The sequence below is a fragment of the Phaenicophaeus curvirostris genome, chromosome 17 (genome assembly GCF_032191515.1).
Source record: "Phaenicophaeus curvirostris isolate KB17595 chromosome 17, BPBGC_Pcur_1.0, whole genome shotgun sequence".
Lineage (NCBI taxonomy): Eukaryota > Metazoa > Chordata > Aves > Cuculiformes > Cuculidae > Phaenicophaeus > Phaenicophaeus curvirostris.
In genome coordinates this window covers 11,422,442-11,438,384 of record NC_091408.1, presented here as the reverse complement: position 1 = coordinate 11,438,384, position 15,943 = coordinate 11,422,442, and the positions used below count along the sequence as shown (strand labels likewise).

The 15,943-nt window shown below is 40.4% G+C and overlaps 1 protein-coding gene across 2 annotated transcripts in view; it reads right to left on the bottom strand.

The window, feature by feature from the left end:
- GALNT9 (polypeptide N-acetylgalactosaminyltransferase 9) overlaps positions 1-15,943 on the bottom strand; it is a 147,716-nt gene that overhangs the window by 77,034 nt on the left and 54,739 nt on the right. For both annotated transcript variants that reach the window (XM_069870769.1, XM_069870770.1), the window contains exons 4-5: positions 14,728-14,902; positions 2,982-3,179 (exon numbers count right to left, since the gene is read on the bottom strand). In XM_069870769.1, the coding sequence (XP_069726870.1) occupies positions 2,982-3,179; positions 14,728-14,902 (373 nt within the window). The remainder of the gene's footprint in view (positions 1-2,981; positions 3,180-14,727; positions 14,903-15,943) is intronic.

Sequence of the window (15,943 nt, the reverse complement as noted above, 5' to 3'; positions counted from 1 at the left end):
TCTGCACTTGACATGACTGCCTATATGGTACCCCACTGACTTGAGGGACAGTTCCAGCCCTTTCCCAGCAAGTCTCTCAGTTGGATCACACTACTGTTAGTTTTTAAGAAAGCCAAGGATTAGACTTCAAATAAAAAACTTCTGAGAAAAGGAGTAAGCACATCTGTTATGTGATCCCAGAAGAAAACAGGAACTGGACGATACTTTCTAAATGTCTCACCCGATTCTGCAGATCAATGGTATTTATTCATACAATGCAAACATCAGAAATGCCAGAACTCTGTTCCTCACTGACACCAGGATACATATTTTTTTTAACACTGAAATTCTTCATTCCTTTAAAGATCTGGAAGTATTCAGCTACACCAACCAAAAAAACAGTCATGGGGTAATTAGTTATTAATCTTTTCTTCTACAAAACGCACAGAGAGACACAAAACAAAAAGGAAGCCTTAAGAAGGACATTGCCAGCAAGGACTAAAACTAATCAGTTCTCATACTGATGAACAGCCCTGCAGTCTTATGAAAACACTGAATGGACACATGGGTCTGAACAGCATTGATGTGGATTATCACTTTAAAGCCACAAAGCTGCATAGTGTTTCTATAGGCACAACAAAACAGCACACAACTGCTTTAGCAAATTCTTCCAGGTGCTACTGTGTCAGAGACCCAGCAGAAATCAGTGCGATGTGGCTATAAAGTGGATGCCCCGCTCTCCTAGATCATTGCTTCAAAGCATATGTTCCCAGGGAGACATGTAAGTGTTCATGGTTTGATGTTGATGTCTCTGCATTGCAGGACATGTAATTGGTAATTTGCAGGAGAGCTACTTATGCAATCACAATGTCTCAGTGCTCCTGGTATTTGTCAGCAAGGGTTGGGTGCTCTCCTCCTTGCGCTGCTTGCCTGGCCTATCTCTGGGCAGTTTATGCACTGTTCAACTGGAGGGTTTCTTCACTCGAGTTCTGAATAAAATCGCTGCTCTTAGGAGCCAGCTACTTACATGCATCAGATTTCAACACTGCTCAGTGCTTGAGTTTGGTCCTAATTCACTTCTGCATCAATCCAACTCAGAGCCAGTATAACTCAAGCAGGAGCTTGAACATAAACCTGAGTAAAATCCATGGTAAATCAGGCCCTGTATTGCTGAGACAACCCTCTTATCCCAGCATTATAGACATGAGATTCCTTATTCTCTATTAAAAAAGGTCAGTAGCTGAATTTCCAGAGGTGTTTTGCAGATATAACTTCCATGCTTTGCCAAGTCCACGAGCTACCACCACTGAAAATCATATCTAAGAACTTGCTGAGGCTTAACCTCTTAATTCAATACGATGATAGTCTCTAGAACAGAAGATACTCAAATGCTAGAACAACTCAGGCAAAAATTAATACAGTGATTTCACATAAAAACTGGAAGTTATGAAGTGTGCAAAACCTTTCAGGAATAAAAGCCTGAGACCCTGATGTCAGGAATGAAAGCTTTGGCTGATTAATTTTCCTTCATCAATAAACTATTTCTCAGGGCTGAGTGAAACAGATCTAAAACACCTGCACTTTTAAAACAGTGTGAGGAAAGCAGGGCATGTTATCCAGGAAAACTGATTTCCTAAGTAATTACTTTCCAGCTTATTGAGGTTTCAAGCTGAGGAAAGGGTCAGCGATGAAGGACTGTTCTGTCCTGTGGTAAATAAGGTTAATGTAACTGTGCAGCTCTGTTTGGCAGTCACAGAGCATGAGAATGAACCTAAGAGCAGGTGCAACACTTGCTCAAATACAGACTGAAATATTACCCTCTGCATGAGGGACAGATCCTGTGAGATGGTCCCATCCCACTGTTCACTGACAAATGGGATCAGTTTATCTGTGTCCGTTCACTTCCAAAAGACCACTTGGATCCTTTCAACTGGATATGTTGTTTGTGCTTGGATAGACTTCTCGGGAGCTGACAACTCAAGTTCTATAATGGAAGGGAAGTACATCAGTTCCTTTGCCAGAGCCTGCATTGGGACCATACAATAGAGTCTTAGCTCACTTTAGGACAAAGCTGATATACATCAAGATGAAGATGACTCTAAGCTGGTAATTTGTGTCCTTCGTAAGAAATCTCAAAAAATCTTAGAGCAGCCTAAAGTGCATCCCTGGGCTACATAATTTTTAGCATTTATTTCAACAGTTGCTAACAATAGCAACCTTCACCCGGCACCGGGCATCTCAGAGGAGCTGTTAGACAGCATCTTCGCTGGAGAAGAAGGACTTGGAGATATGAATTATCAAATGAAGCCTTTCTTATCAGTTCCCATTTTCCTACTGTAACAATTCTCAGAAACACTATTACAATTCCTGGAACAATATTTCCTTGGAAAATTCCATTTCTGTAAGGTAAAATATTTCCTTATACAGAAAAATAAAATGATACTGACTACAGTGTCTAGTTTAATTTTAAAATTCATCCAGTAGGAAAACTCAGAAAATGTGCGAAGTTCTCCAAAGAAAGAGCAACTCCCAAACAAGGCAAAGCTAACACATAGCACACTAGTGCTGCTGGGAAGCTCTGGTTTGGGTTGATAGCCAAGAGTGCTGCCTACAGACCAGAAGGGAAGCCAACCTCTTAGTAATCACATACAGAATACTTTAGTTTCTCATACACACAATGTTTCACTGGCTTATTACCCATGCCAGAGTCCATTGGAAAATAAATCACAGATGAAAAAGATCCTGCTATCCTACTAAGAGCTACAATGTGAACTTAAACTGCACAAATAGGACCAGAGCAGCTACACTTCTATGTACATCGTGGTGCAGCTCTGAGATGTGACGCATGCACCCACAGCTTTGTAGAGCCGTGTATTTTCTCCAGTTTCATTTTGCTATCCCTGTTCAAAGCCTATAGACTTGCCTCGCTTAAATTCCTCTTTGGCAGACAGCTGAGATCGAAACACCGCTACTACCAACATGACAGCACATGGGAGATTTACCTGATGGGAGCTGACTCATCCCCTTTATCGAGCCAGTCCTGCGGTGGGATTATGTACATGCACCAGAGACCCCAGTTATAGCCGTGAGCTGCATTGGCGTATTGCTGCACTTCAAAAGTGTTGTACTTAATATTGTCAATAGCTGGTAAGATGATCCGCTTTCGATCTTCTTTGATCCGGGTAAGTGCAGGTTCCACCCTGAGAACAATAAAAACAGCAGAATGTTTTACAGCCATCCAGTAATCCCAGGTCCTCCTGTGCAGTCGGATAAAGGGAAGCTCTCTAATACTGAGAGCAGGAGCCCAGCGAAAGGGCAGCCCATAACACTGCCACGCACTGAAGAGGTTGGAGCTTGGTGAGGGATACTTCTCATAGGAACAGCACATGAATTACCACCCTTGTGAAGCTGTACCAGAGCTTAACAACACAAAATTTTACTGAATGCTTATTCTGAGTCCTGGAGGCTGTCAATTCAATTTGCACTGGACAAGAGTGGAGAGGAACTGTTGTCAAGAGTAACTAAATGGTCCCCTAACCACTACCCTATCACGATGCTTGGTAGCGATTAAATACTTGCTCTTGCTGACAAGGCCTGAAGAACAAAACACACACCAGGGACTGAATGAATCTGAAGGTTACTCAAAGGCTTTAATCTTGTTTCCTAAGAACTGACCCCACCGGATCTAGTTTGAATGACAAGCACGGCTGCATTACGCCTTCTAAAACCTCTTTGGTGATGAGAAGATTTTAATTGCCAGATGGTGCAAAAGCAGTGAACTGCAGGAAACGGACCAGAATTTCAAAAGCCTTTAAATATCCATGTGCTTTCAACAGAAGCTACATCCCAAAGTGTTTCAGGAAAGTAAAACACTTCAGAGCAAACATTCATTTCTGACCAAGGTAGTCTGAAGCTGCTATGAATTTACAGAGAAACTGATCTGAAGAGGTAGCAGACTTACACAAAGACAGAAAGCACTTCTCAAAGCAGTATTAGAAACAGCCACTGGTTCACTCCTTTGTAACTGTGTTTCCCCTCAAAATAAGCTTTGGAGATTTTGTAGAGCTCTCACATGTATCGTTAGGGAATGGTGGTTTGCTGCAATTCATGAAGGTGGTAGGATTCAAACACTGATATTTTCTCATTTTTCTTTTGTTGTTGGTTAAAAGGCAATTGTTCCTTTGTGGTTTCAAGTTTATTACCTTATAATTTGTCTTATATTTTATAATTTATCTTATATTTAGTTTGTTACCATGTATTTTCTTGTGCAAGGCCAATAGAAAAGGACAAGTTATGAAAGTAATACTTGAATATGGGCAAAATAGTTGTCTTTTATATACACAGACTCCATATTGCTTACACAAGGTTGTGTACTACTTGCTTTCTCTTATTTTTACCCCTCCAACATCAGTAAAAAGACTCTTAGGTTCAGTGAAACCTTTGATTATTTATGATGAGCTACTTACTGCAAATAGATCATCACGAACCAATGTAAAATAAGAGCATAAGTGACAAAAAGACAAGGTGCCACAGCATTTCATTTGGAGAGAAGTCAAAGAGAGTTAGACTAGTTTTGCTTGGCTTCCTCTAGAAAAATGACATTTGAATTTGTCAGCTGGATGCCAATAACACAGAACATGGAAGTTTTAATTAAAAGGATGAACACAGGTGTGATGGGAAGAGAAGAACAACATTGCAAATTGCAGAAGTTTCCCTTGGCCGGTGAGGTTATGAAAGAGATGTTCATCTCATGTGCAACATGTATTGTTTTGTTGCTCTACTTGATTTATCCTGGGAATAAATCAATGCATCCCGCATGACTGGAATGGCCTCAGGTCTCTCTTACTGCTCCCTGCCACCTGCAATTTTCAGTGCAGTACTTCTATTGTCAAAGTCAAGCCCTGCAAGGTACTAAAGACCTCCACAGCAGCATGAAAATGCATTAGCCCAGAAGGGGTTCAGTGAATTCAGCTCAGGTTTTTAAGTACTTTTTGGCTTTAAAATACTTCTTTAGTTAGCAAGATGTACATTGTTTCTTCCCCCACCCCGTTTTTTGCATGGCATTCAAGGAGCTGCACCCCAGACTCAAAAAAGAGTTCTTTTCTCTGTGGAAGAAACAAAAAACAGCTGAGAGAGATCCAGGACAGTGCAATACCTGATTCAGAATACTAATTTGTATGGTCTTTAGGCCACACTCATGCACCTATATAAAGAACCAATGTGACCAACCTAATGAGGATAAGCCACTTACGTTATTAATACATGATTATGTTTATGAGATTAACTGTTTTAAAAAACAGAGTTTGGACTGCAGAAAAACTCTTGCAAATCCAATAAAGCAGGGAGGGATGCAGAAGAGATGAATTTGCTTTGTCCCTTCCATACTGGTGTCTCTGCTTATCAGCCTAGAGGCAGCAGAAGAAAGTACAGCAGAACAACAGAGATGTTGGACACACACCTCTCTCCCATCATGAATGAGGTGCCTCCCTGCATGGCTATAGCAACTCCTGTGTGTAATATCAGCAGGAGGCTCTCCCATTCCCTTCTGGCCTCTGAAACAGATGTTCAAAAGACCAAACAACAGGTATAGGTGTCACTAATGACAAGGCACTAATCATTTGACTGGAAGAAGAATCCTTCTTTTCCTATTTGTGGAGAAAAAAATAACTTTGGAGCAGGTAACTGCCCATGTGGAACACTTGCAGCAGAACCCTCGTTACAGAACTGATTCTGAGTTCCCTTGCGAACCAAACAACCCAGTGGGCTACGGGCCACTCCTGAAGCCCTTGGACACTGGTGCAGTGGGGAAGCCACAGGGCAGAGGGACTTAGAATAATTCTTATTCACTATTGTCTGATCCTGAAACAGGTCTTTAACAAGCAAGGAAAGACTGGGAGTTTTAAAAACCATTTTTCTCTCTCCTGGTTAGAGTTCTTTGGTCATTGAATCCTCAAGTCCCCAGTTACTGAGATATTTATGCTGATAAAAAGCAAGACCATTTAACCATCATATTTAAAACTATCCTGAAGTTTCCATGTTCCTACTACAGTTCCTCCCCCTGTACCCATTTTGTGAGTATGTTACTTTGAAAAGTAGAACAGGATCGGTAATGAAAAGCCAAGATAAGGAATAAGGAATACCTCCAAGGAGATAAGGAATTCTTGTCCCTTAATGTCAGGTGTCTGGAATAGACCCCCCACATCCAAGGTAATTGCCTCAAACTTTCATTCTCAGCAGAGAGAGGGAGAGGCTGATACTTTTATACTGAGTTGCTTCTCATAATATTGTAGACACTGAAAAGAGGTGAGATTAATAATGTTCCAGAGGAGCCTATTTCAAATATAAAGGGATATTTAGCCTGCAACTTTGCAAGACAGCTTAAAATTGGATTGTGGAAGTGTATCCTGAATAACAGTTAGAGAAAGAAAGTGAAGAAAATATTTAACAGTCATTCTGATTTTCAGCCCTCAGTCATATTTGTGATTGTGTTCGTCTGATACGTGTGTCTTGGAAATTCTAACCAAGGCCCTCATTTTTTTGTAACAAGAGCAATCAATCCCCAGATCTGGTGCTGCTGTCACAGCAGCTGTCACCAAACTGCTCCTGTCACTTTACAACTTACTGAATTCCTGGGTTTTTCCAGTTGTATGGCTTATTTTATTACTATCTGACTTGTTGCTTTGCACCTGAACAGCACAAGAAGGGATCTCTGGAGTGTAATACAACAGTCAGATCAAAATATGCGATTAAATGTCATTAATCCCTATCCATCTATTACATTGAAATCTCAGATTTTGAACTTCCATGAGATCTTAGGTGTCTGAAAGCTGTCCGTGTGATGGAAGTTCTGTTTCAGTCCTTTGCACTTAAGAAATGTAAATGTTGAAGATATTACTTCTTCAGCAAGCATTGATATCTCTACCCTCAGGTTAGAGATGAAATAAAACGCCGCCATGCCAAGGTTATGGAGTGAACTGGTATGAAAGCAACTGCTGGAACTTCATTTTCTCAGTCTCTCACCCCTCCCAGTGGAGGTGACTTTCCTCCTCTGTATCCATGTGCGTGGAAATCACACGCCTGCACGCATTAAGAACAGGAAAGGTTCAGTACCTGGACAGACTGCACATTTATCTAACTTCCAAAATACTTTCACACCCAGAAATCAGAGAGCAGGCTCTCAGTCACAGATGGAAAGAGAAAAACCCGGTGCAGAGTTGCTGTGTCACTTACCAAAACTCAGAATGAATTGCCTTTTAATTAACTGTTGTGCCCCTATGAGATTTCACAGCTTGTCTTGCCTGATCTGGGACAGCAGAAATAGCCATGGGGTATTCAGACACCAAATCCTAGTTCATCTCAGAGAGTTCTACAGGAATACTCAAATCCCAGATTTGGTCAATGCCGTCTGCAGCACTGACACTGCTTGTGCTCTGTTCTTCTCCCTGACAAGATCCCTGTGTAATGGCCAATGAAGGACTATCAGCTTGAACAGCACTGAGTAACAGACTGTGTTTGCACCGCTTATCTTAGGTAATCCATGAAATATGAACAGGGTTTTATTTCTATTCATTGCTAGCAAAGTCCAGCCTTGGAGCAGCTCTATTAGGCTCAATAGACTTACACAGTGTCTTTGTCTCTGTAAGCTGAGCTGCACGTTCATCAAATCCTTTGTCAACTTTGCTGGTAATTCTGGCTTTGTCTAATTGCTTCAGGTTTTTGAAAGGATTATGATTAAATCTTTCCTAGTAATTTCTATTTTTTTTTCTAATTTTAAGATGCTACATTATTATGTAGTTTTACTCCTCCTTTTTATAGACACCAGTGTTCTTTCCCTGGGCTTTTTCTCCCCTCCTTGTCCTGCTTTGTCTACTGTACATCTGCAGAAGCCAGGGGCTCCTGGCAGCTCCCTGGACTAAAAAGACAGAGTAGAAGTGGTTGTTGAAGTCCGAGAGTGTTCAAGATCCTATGCTTATGAGCTGCAATATGTTATTTGCGTGTTTCCTTTCCACATGGCCACTGCTGGCAGTGAGGCAGGATTCATCCGTGACTGATCAGGAACAGAAGTCAGATGTGAATTTTGAGATTCATCTCTATTTTACACTGATGCAAAAACATTGGGTTCCTAGCTTGTATCCAAGTCAATGTACTTTATGGGCACAGAGTAGCTCATATTGTTAACAAGTTACTTACTGGATGAAGCAGAAAAATTCTCCCAGGCATATTACTAGATAACGATGGGTTTCAGTAAAGCAAATATTATCAAAAGATTCAGCTTTAAAGATAGGGCTTCACATCATCCAGTTCTTTTTTTCCACTTAATAAAAAACAAGCAGACAATTTGGGCTGGAATTTGAGTGACATAAGACGTTACTCCCTTCTATCCTCTCTAAATACATATATTTGTCAGCATTGTCTTCTAACTCTGAATAGATTGCTGGTGAGTGGTTAAAGACAGCAGAGAAAGGACAGTAAATTTCATTCCTTATAGACTCCACTAGGATAAAGAGTGTTTCCACATGAGTTTTATTTCTCTGAAACAGTTCCAGAAATACAGTAACACACTGCTGAAGTTTCATTCCCAAGACTCAGCCCTGTGACTGACAGTGCTTGGTCAAAACGACACAAAGAGTATCCCTGTCCCATGATTTTGATAGGATTCCCACAAGCACAAGGACAGGGTGGGATGAACATCAAGAGCAGGTGCCTCCTCCTTACAGAAACTCTCTTGGGGAATGTGTGGAAGGAACTGCTGATCAGGAGCAAACTCACAACAAAAGGATGTGTCGATTGGTCAAAGACTGTTGAGCATATCACTAAACATGGCACGTGCATTTCATTCATTTAATGCTTTTGCCTACCAGCGGATCAGTTTGGGAATAAACACTGGATTTTCCAATGCGTTGATCACCCACAATGATTTCAGTGGGAGTTCCAGCAATGTCAGAGCTGTGGACCTCAAAAACCAAGTTCTCCCAAGATAAATATTAGAGTTCGGAAAGAGCTGGAATTTAACCCAGGGTATAGAATAAGCCTGTAAGAAGACTGAGAGCAAAGGCAGGAATCATACTGTGATTACATGGGCTTCTCTAATCCCATTGTAAGTCTCTCTCTGAACATATATGCATTCTATATTTAATATTGGGCCAATTCAGAGCAGCTCAAACCCCATGGGAAACCACAGCAAACAAAAATTTCATGCTGTCTCATATCCTTATCAGATTTCTGGAGAGTTTGTGCCAGTGGGGAAGTCTGATTTTTCACAACCCTAAAAAGAACAGCTTCTTCCAGATAAAAAAAACAGATAAAACCAAATTAGTAATGAGCTCCTCAGCACACATGATTACATAATTAATCTTTTAAAATGTGTAAAAACACTTGCTGACTTCAAGCAGACTTTTAAAAAGGCTCAACATAGGAATAAAAACACGCGATCTAAGAGAAACCACATGCACGCTGCAGGCCAGATACTCTGCTGTTCAACTTTTCTACTTCAATGGACTTCACAACCTGAGGGATGCTTTCCTAACATGCATCATCTGAGGAGTGGATCCAGAATATTTCCATTTCTTAATTAGAATGATGACACTAGGTGTAACTCAACCCTGCCCCTATGCCAGTGGGAAATGTCTTTCTCAAATTCTGCCCTGTCCCAATTGAGTACCCAAATACCCCTATCTCTGGCATCTTTTGAGATAAAAGTGTGGGTTTTTCCTCTCCACCATCACTATTCTCATTTTCATTTCAATAAAAAACTAAGAACTATCACTAAAAAAATCCAGCCTTTTTTTCCCCTCCTGTCACAGATAAGGATTTCTTCTTTTTCTCTCTTGCAAGGACTTGAGGAAGAGTCCTTATAAGACATAAATGAAAGACAACACAGTCCCATCTGCTACATTGTAAGGCTCAGTGGTTTGAACACTGTATTTTACTCTAGCTGTACCACCGTACCATGAAGTAAAAACTTACCACAGAAATGTAAGAAAAAAATCTGTGTAAATCAAAAGCTTATTTTGCATGTGATTTTATACGCTACCTCACATTTCACTGACAATATACATTTATCAGATGCAGACAAGCAGATCTACTGACATCCATAATTCTTCACTGAGGCCAACTGAGGAATATTTCATGCAAAATGCCTTTCCTGTAAATAAGAGTGTTCAGAGAACTAAAAAAAAATCATACTCCCTTCCTCAGTCTCTAAGAGGAGAGAGAAACTCCCCATCTGTTTTACCTGACATCTCTATCAGCATTCCCGGGTGCCCAGGGAGGTTTCAGACCTGCAGCCCCTGGCCAGAATGGAGTAGAATGCGACCTCAGTACCTACTGAAGAGTTAAGGATCAGCTCTTTGGCTGCCAAAGCTGAATAGCCCTTTTCTGCACCACTGAAAAGCAATGAGGATGCTTCAATGAACACTCTAGGTTATTTAGGTAGATGAATAGTTGAAGCTGCTTTTCTGGCATGTCCTCTGTATGTAAGCTGGCACTGTCCCATGAATCTGAAAGGCCCACATGGCTTATGTTGAATGCTTCTCTCTTCGCTCAGATAATATTAGATCCCTTTTGCTATCTAAAACATATATTCCATTACATTACCAAATTGATCCTAAGTGATGGTAGAGGCTTTGGATGAGAAAAGAACTCCCATAATAAATACATGTCTTTTCCTTTGCAGTTGCAGAAATAAAACTTCCTAGGTGAAAGTCATGGTAACAGGGATGCTGCAATGAACCGTGTCCTGAGAAGGAGTGATAGGTGTGAACCCGCCACAGGGGATGGACTGCAACAGGAGGAGGACTGCAAGTGTAATTTCACCCTCACCCCCAGCACTTCTCGCACTACAAGGAAAGAACAACTTGGACCTTGCCAGGTCCCCAAAGAACCACTTGAGCTTCAACATGGGGGACTGGGAGTTTACTTGCTGACAGAGTTTGGCTTTCAGTATATTGAATGAAAATGTTAACAAGGGAATTTTCAGGGGAGAAAAGATCTTGTGGCTTTGCCCTATAAAAGCATAACCATGTCTCCGTTATCGAGTATGTGGAATAGCTGAAGTCAGTAGAAGATTAGGACAAAATCAACTTCCTTTTCCTTTATGGGCTTCCTTGAGAATCTATTGCTTATGGATGCTATAGCAAACTGCACTACATCTTACAGTATGAAACAGCATCTGCAAAGTGTTATCCATAGACCAGGGGAGCTTGATCTTTGCTTATTCTTCTTACATCATTAAAATGCCAGTTTTCTATATTTTTAAACCACTGCCAACTTCAGGGATGATACACAAAATGGACTGGGCACCGTCTGATGGATACTTGGCTTATGCTTCGGGTCCTCTTTCTCATGTTGGGCCGTTTCTGTCTCTGGTATATTGAAATCTTTTGATGAAATCCTCTTACCCCGCTGCTTCCTTTTTGATACTTTCTCTTTGCCTGGCAAAATTTTAATTACTAATGCATAACTTCATTCAGTGCTTTGATGCTACCTCTGTGATAGGAGCAAAAGCAATTCCTAAGATAGAATGCAAGTCTAATACTCCATCATTGTGTCTTCTTTTATGGCTCCTAGCAGCCTCTTTATGGCTGCTAATATATTGTGGTGTCTGCTTTTCACTTACTGATTTCTGCTCTCCTTCATGCAATGTGTCCTTTTTGTGACCCAGAGAATAAACACCGTATCTCTGCTATTTCTCTTTCCTGCTCTTGGTTATAATGTAGTGAAGTTCTCTTCTCCTTGTCATGTTATTCCTTCCCATCTTTCAAAGACAGGGATCTATATAACGCCCTACATCTTCTGCAACACAATTAGCAGCCGGGATGCAATGGTCTATACTCAGTGTTACTGTGTGTTGCTTAATGTGCAGTGGGTGGACCCAATAGAAATGTCAGAGCAGGAATGATGAAATCTTCAGAGGACTGAATGGAAACTTGAACTATAAAAGCTAAAATAACCCTTCAGAGAGGAACTCATGGGAGATTTTCTTACCTATTGGTTCTACTGGGTTGCTGACTCTAGATGCTGACTCCTATCGACATTGAGTAGCCATTAAAAATAGACGAAGTTTTACTGCAGGACAGGTAGAATTTTACATATGAACTGTACACATACATTATCATGTAATTTTAATGTAAAATTCCATTTGAAAATTAATAGTAATAGCCTTCCTTTCAGCTAGCCCTCTCCACTTCTGCTCTCACAGCAGCAGAATTGGCTCACACCATCAAAAGCCTTAAGGGGAACAGGTCAGTAGAAAATCTCTGCTCTGCACTAACACATTTCAACACCTGAGAAGCAAAAAAACAGCAATTAAGCTCAGCAAAATAAATAATTCAATAGTTAATTTGACCTGCCAGGTTGTAGAATATTTTTTTATATCCTACCAGATTGTACTTTAGTTTAGAAGAAATGTCCCTGGAGAGTAATGCTGTGAGAGCCCGTAAAAAGCTCTAGTGCAATACAAGGCAAGAGCTTACCTGTGAATGAGGCAACTATTGTTTAAAGAAAAGTTTTTTTATTGTTAGAATCCTACATATTTCATGAGAAAGTGGTGAAGCCCATTTCTTGATTCTTTATGAATTAATCTGCCAACCGATTAGGCAGGTAAAGCAGCCATGGTCTGGAAGACTAAAATTAAAAGCAGATATTTGACTTCTGCATGAAACACAAACCAAACAGAAAGCTAATGCTCTTTTCTGTAGTAAAGGAATTGGCTTCTGTTTAATTGCCTCACAAATAATCCATAGATGCTTTTGAGTGGGAGCAATCCATATGGCCTCTGAATACATGAATATACATTGAAAACAGGGGAAAATATTCACGCAAGATGAGACTTAGGAGAACAGAACAGCAATACCTTAACAAGATACTCCCACATGACTACCAAGTTTATGGGGTTAGGTGTGTAGGGGTGATGTTAACCTGGTGGGAAAAAGTAAACCCGTCCAGATGGAAGGATCTCCAGTCCTTCCCAGTAAATGAAGAAGATAAGAAAATCGAGATGACAGACAACTACATGTGTGCAGGTGGATGGAATTAAAACTCAGAGGAAATGGGCAGAACAAGGTTTGAGGTGGCTGTCAGCAGCCACAAAGGTTGAGGGGAACAAGAGGAGAAGCACCAGAAGAGAACACTCTGAGCCTCCACATGTCGCTCTGGAACAAAGGCATATGTGATGCTTCTGGTGCACATTTGTTATGCTTATTCATCCTCTGTGGCTACTCTAGAAGTCCAGTGGCCTCTAAGTAGCTACACAGATTGGCTCAGCAGTATTACAGAGACTTAAGCACGCTTGTTGAAAGGAGAGTACACCAGGGAGATGCAGCAGATGCAAACACTCTTTATCTTGGATATACACGCACTCTCATTTACTGAGCAGTCTAGGTTCTTGCTGTGCTGATTTCAACCCTTTCTGACACTAATGCTAAGCGGTAAGGTTAAAACAAACCCGAACAAACCCAAAAAGCAACCACAAAACTCTTTCCTGCTTACTGACACCATTGCCTGGCTTCTCTGGGTAGAGCGCATCAGTAAATTCTCATGTCCTTCGTAGAATTGATAACAAAATTATCTTCAATGCCCAGTAAACTGCAGCTTAGGCGGGACAAACACTGGGAACAGCATTCAGACCATGCTTTCCCTATTCCTTGTTTCTGCCTAGCGGCTGATATTACACAACATGAACATTTGCAATGATTTGAAAGATCTAGCTGCGTTAAAAGTAAGTAAATAAATTAAACTAGCTCTTAAGCATCCAGAAAATTACCACGAATGCTATTACAGTCTTTCATAGTCCTGGGGAAAAAAAAATGGGATGAACATAAACAAGGTGCACTACAAGACTTATTTTATTGTATCTTCCATTTTATAAAGGTATTCATGAACATATAAAAATAAACACACTACTCCTTTGCAATTAAGTTTCTCTCTGGTTGTCAGTATAGCTATTTTTAGTTTTAATTTGGGGATATCTCCCAGAATTGCAGAGCATAATCAGCTCCACCATAACCCTGCATCATCATTATCAAATGCCAGACTATCTTTGGAAAACACAGATTTTACATACTGAAAGTCCCAGCAGCTCTTTTTCAGCTGTCTGTACATATCAGTAACTGCAGTTCTGACTTTCGGTAATGCCAATTATTGGCCACTAAGTGGTGCTACAAAGATTTGCTCCAACATCAGATCTGGCCCATTAAACCCAAAATTATGCTTGCCACAGTCAATACTGCTCCCTTGCAAAAGAGGCGATGAGGAAAGGTGTGTTAATTTCAAGCCCCATTAAAAATGCAGGAAATAATTCAGTGTTTCCCTCAAATGCAAATGCAAGAAATTTTATGAGAAAATCAGATTGGTATTGAAGTTTCTAAGATGAAATGATAGAAAATGACAAGGGGATTAAAAAAACATGCATCTGCCTCCAGCCCAGAGCCTCCCTAATGGTGTCTCCCTGTGTGGAGTTTTCACGTTCAGTGTGGCTTAAATTACCTCTTTCTCCACTGAGCTGTACTAGAACAGAGGCAACAGCTCTTTTATGGATCTTACAGCCATTGCAGAAGATTGTCGGCAATGTCACAGTAATCGAGAATATTATTCAAAAGTAATTGTTTATGTGATAACATCAGCCTACAGCCATCTCATCCCTACAGTTTTTCAGCTTCCCGGTTGCTGAGCAAACTCTTTCACAGCCTTTGAGACACAGGGCACAACTTAACAGAACTGTTCTCCTCGTGGGAACAGCCAGCAACTTACCAGCCAATGTTGAACTCAACGTGAGCATCAAAGAACCCAACAACAGGAGAGGTTGCTGCTTTCCAGCCTTGGATTCTGGCTCGAATCAGTCCTTCTCGTTTGTTATTGCGCACTATTTTCACCAAACCAGGGTATCTCTTATTGACATACTGGTCCAGATTGAATTTTAGCTCAACTGCAGGACAAAAAAAATCAGAACAAATATTCAGAATGAGAAAAGCCCTGCAACATTATGTTTTGCTTTGATCTACTCTTCAATAGAAAGGGTAAGAAATCATTAAATAATCCTAAACTCTTAGTCATTCTCACAGAAACAAACCAAATACCGCAGTTCTGGCATGGATCAGTCCCAGGGGTATCAGCTCAGAGAAAACGTGCACCAGAGCAGTTACAGTTAGACTGGCACAGGTCTAACATGGGCTGCTGGGTTTGAGTATTGTTTTGAAGAGCTAGGTTGTCTAAATATTTTTAAATCATTACTATTCTAATTCTCTGATGATTTCCATCAGGTTGCAACCGGCCTCTGGAGGAGCAGTTCTGACCTTACAGCAGTGTAACATGGGAGGTGGGTGATTTTTTTTTTTTTTCTGATTTATGCTATTCAGTAAAAGTTTGAAAAATAATCTCAACTGATTTTGGGTCAAGACCTAATTCAGATCACAATTAATTTCCCTCAATTTTAAGGGTTTTCCCTTAAATATAATTAAGACTCCTCAATATCAGGATTCTTTCATGTTGAACTAAATGGATATTAAAGATTTCAAATAGATGACTCCTCTTTTGTTCATTTTCAGGCATTCAACCACAGATGGAGCAGAAGTCATTCACTCCCTTATTCAGCTTCATTTCAATAGGCTTATAAACAGGCAAATTACCAAAATGGTCTCTCTATTTTATTTAAATCAATCTAGTTTGGTAATTCATTTACACTGCAACTTCTTCGTAATGAGGCTTTTACTCAAATATATTTATTAGGAAAAACTAGTAGAAGCTTCCAGGATATCAGGAGCCTCATTCTTCTGATCTATATTACACAGTGGAATCATTATCATCAGAATCAAAGGCCTGATAAACCTCCAGTTATCTGGAAGAATGACAGAGAAAAGCCATATAAAAGCTCACTGAGAAACAATGAGTCCAATTCTCCTCTGCAGTACATGGACTCAAATATTCTGAAATCTCACATAATTATTCCATAGGTTACACTGCCATAGTT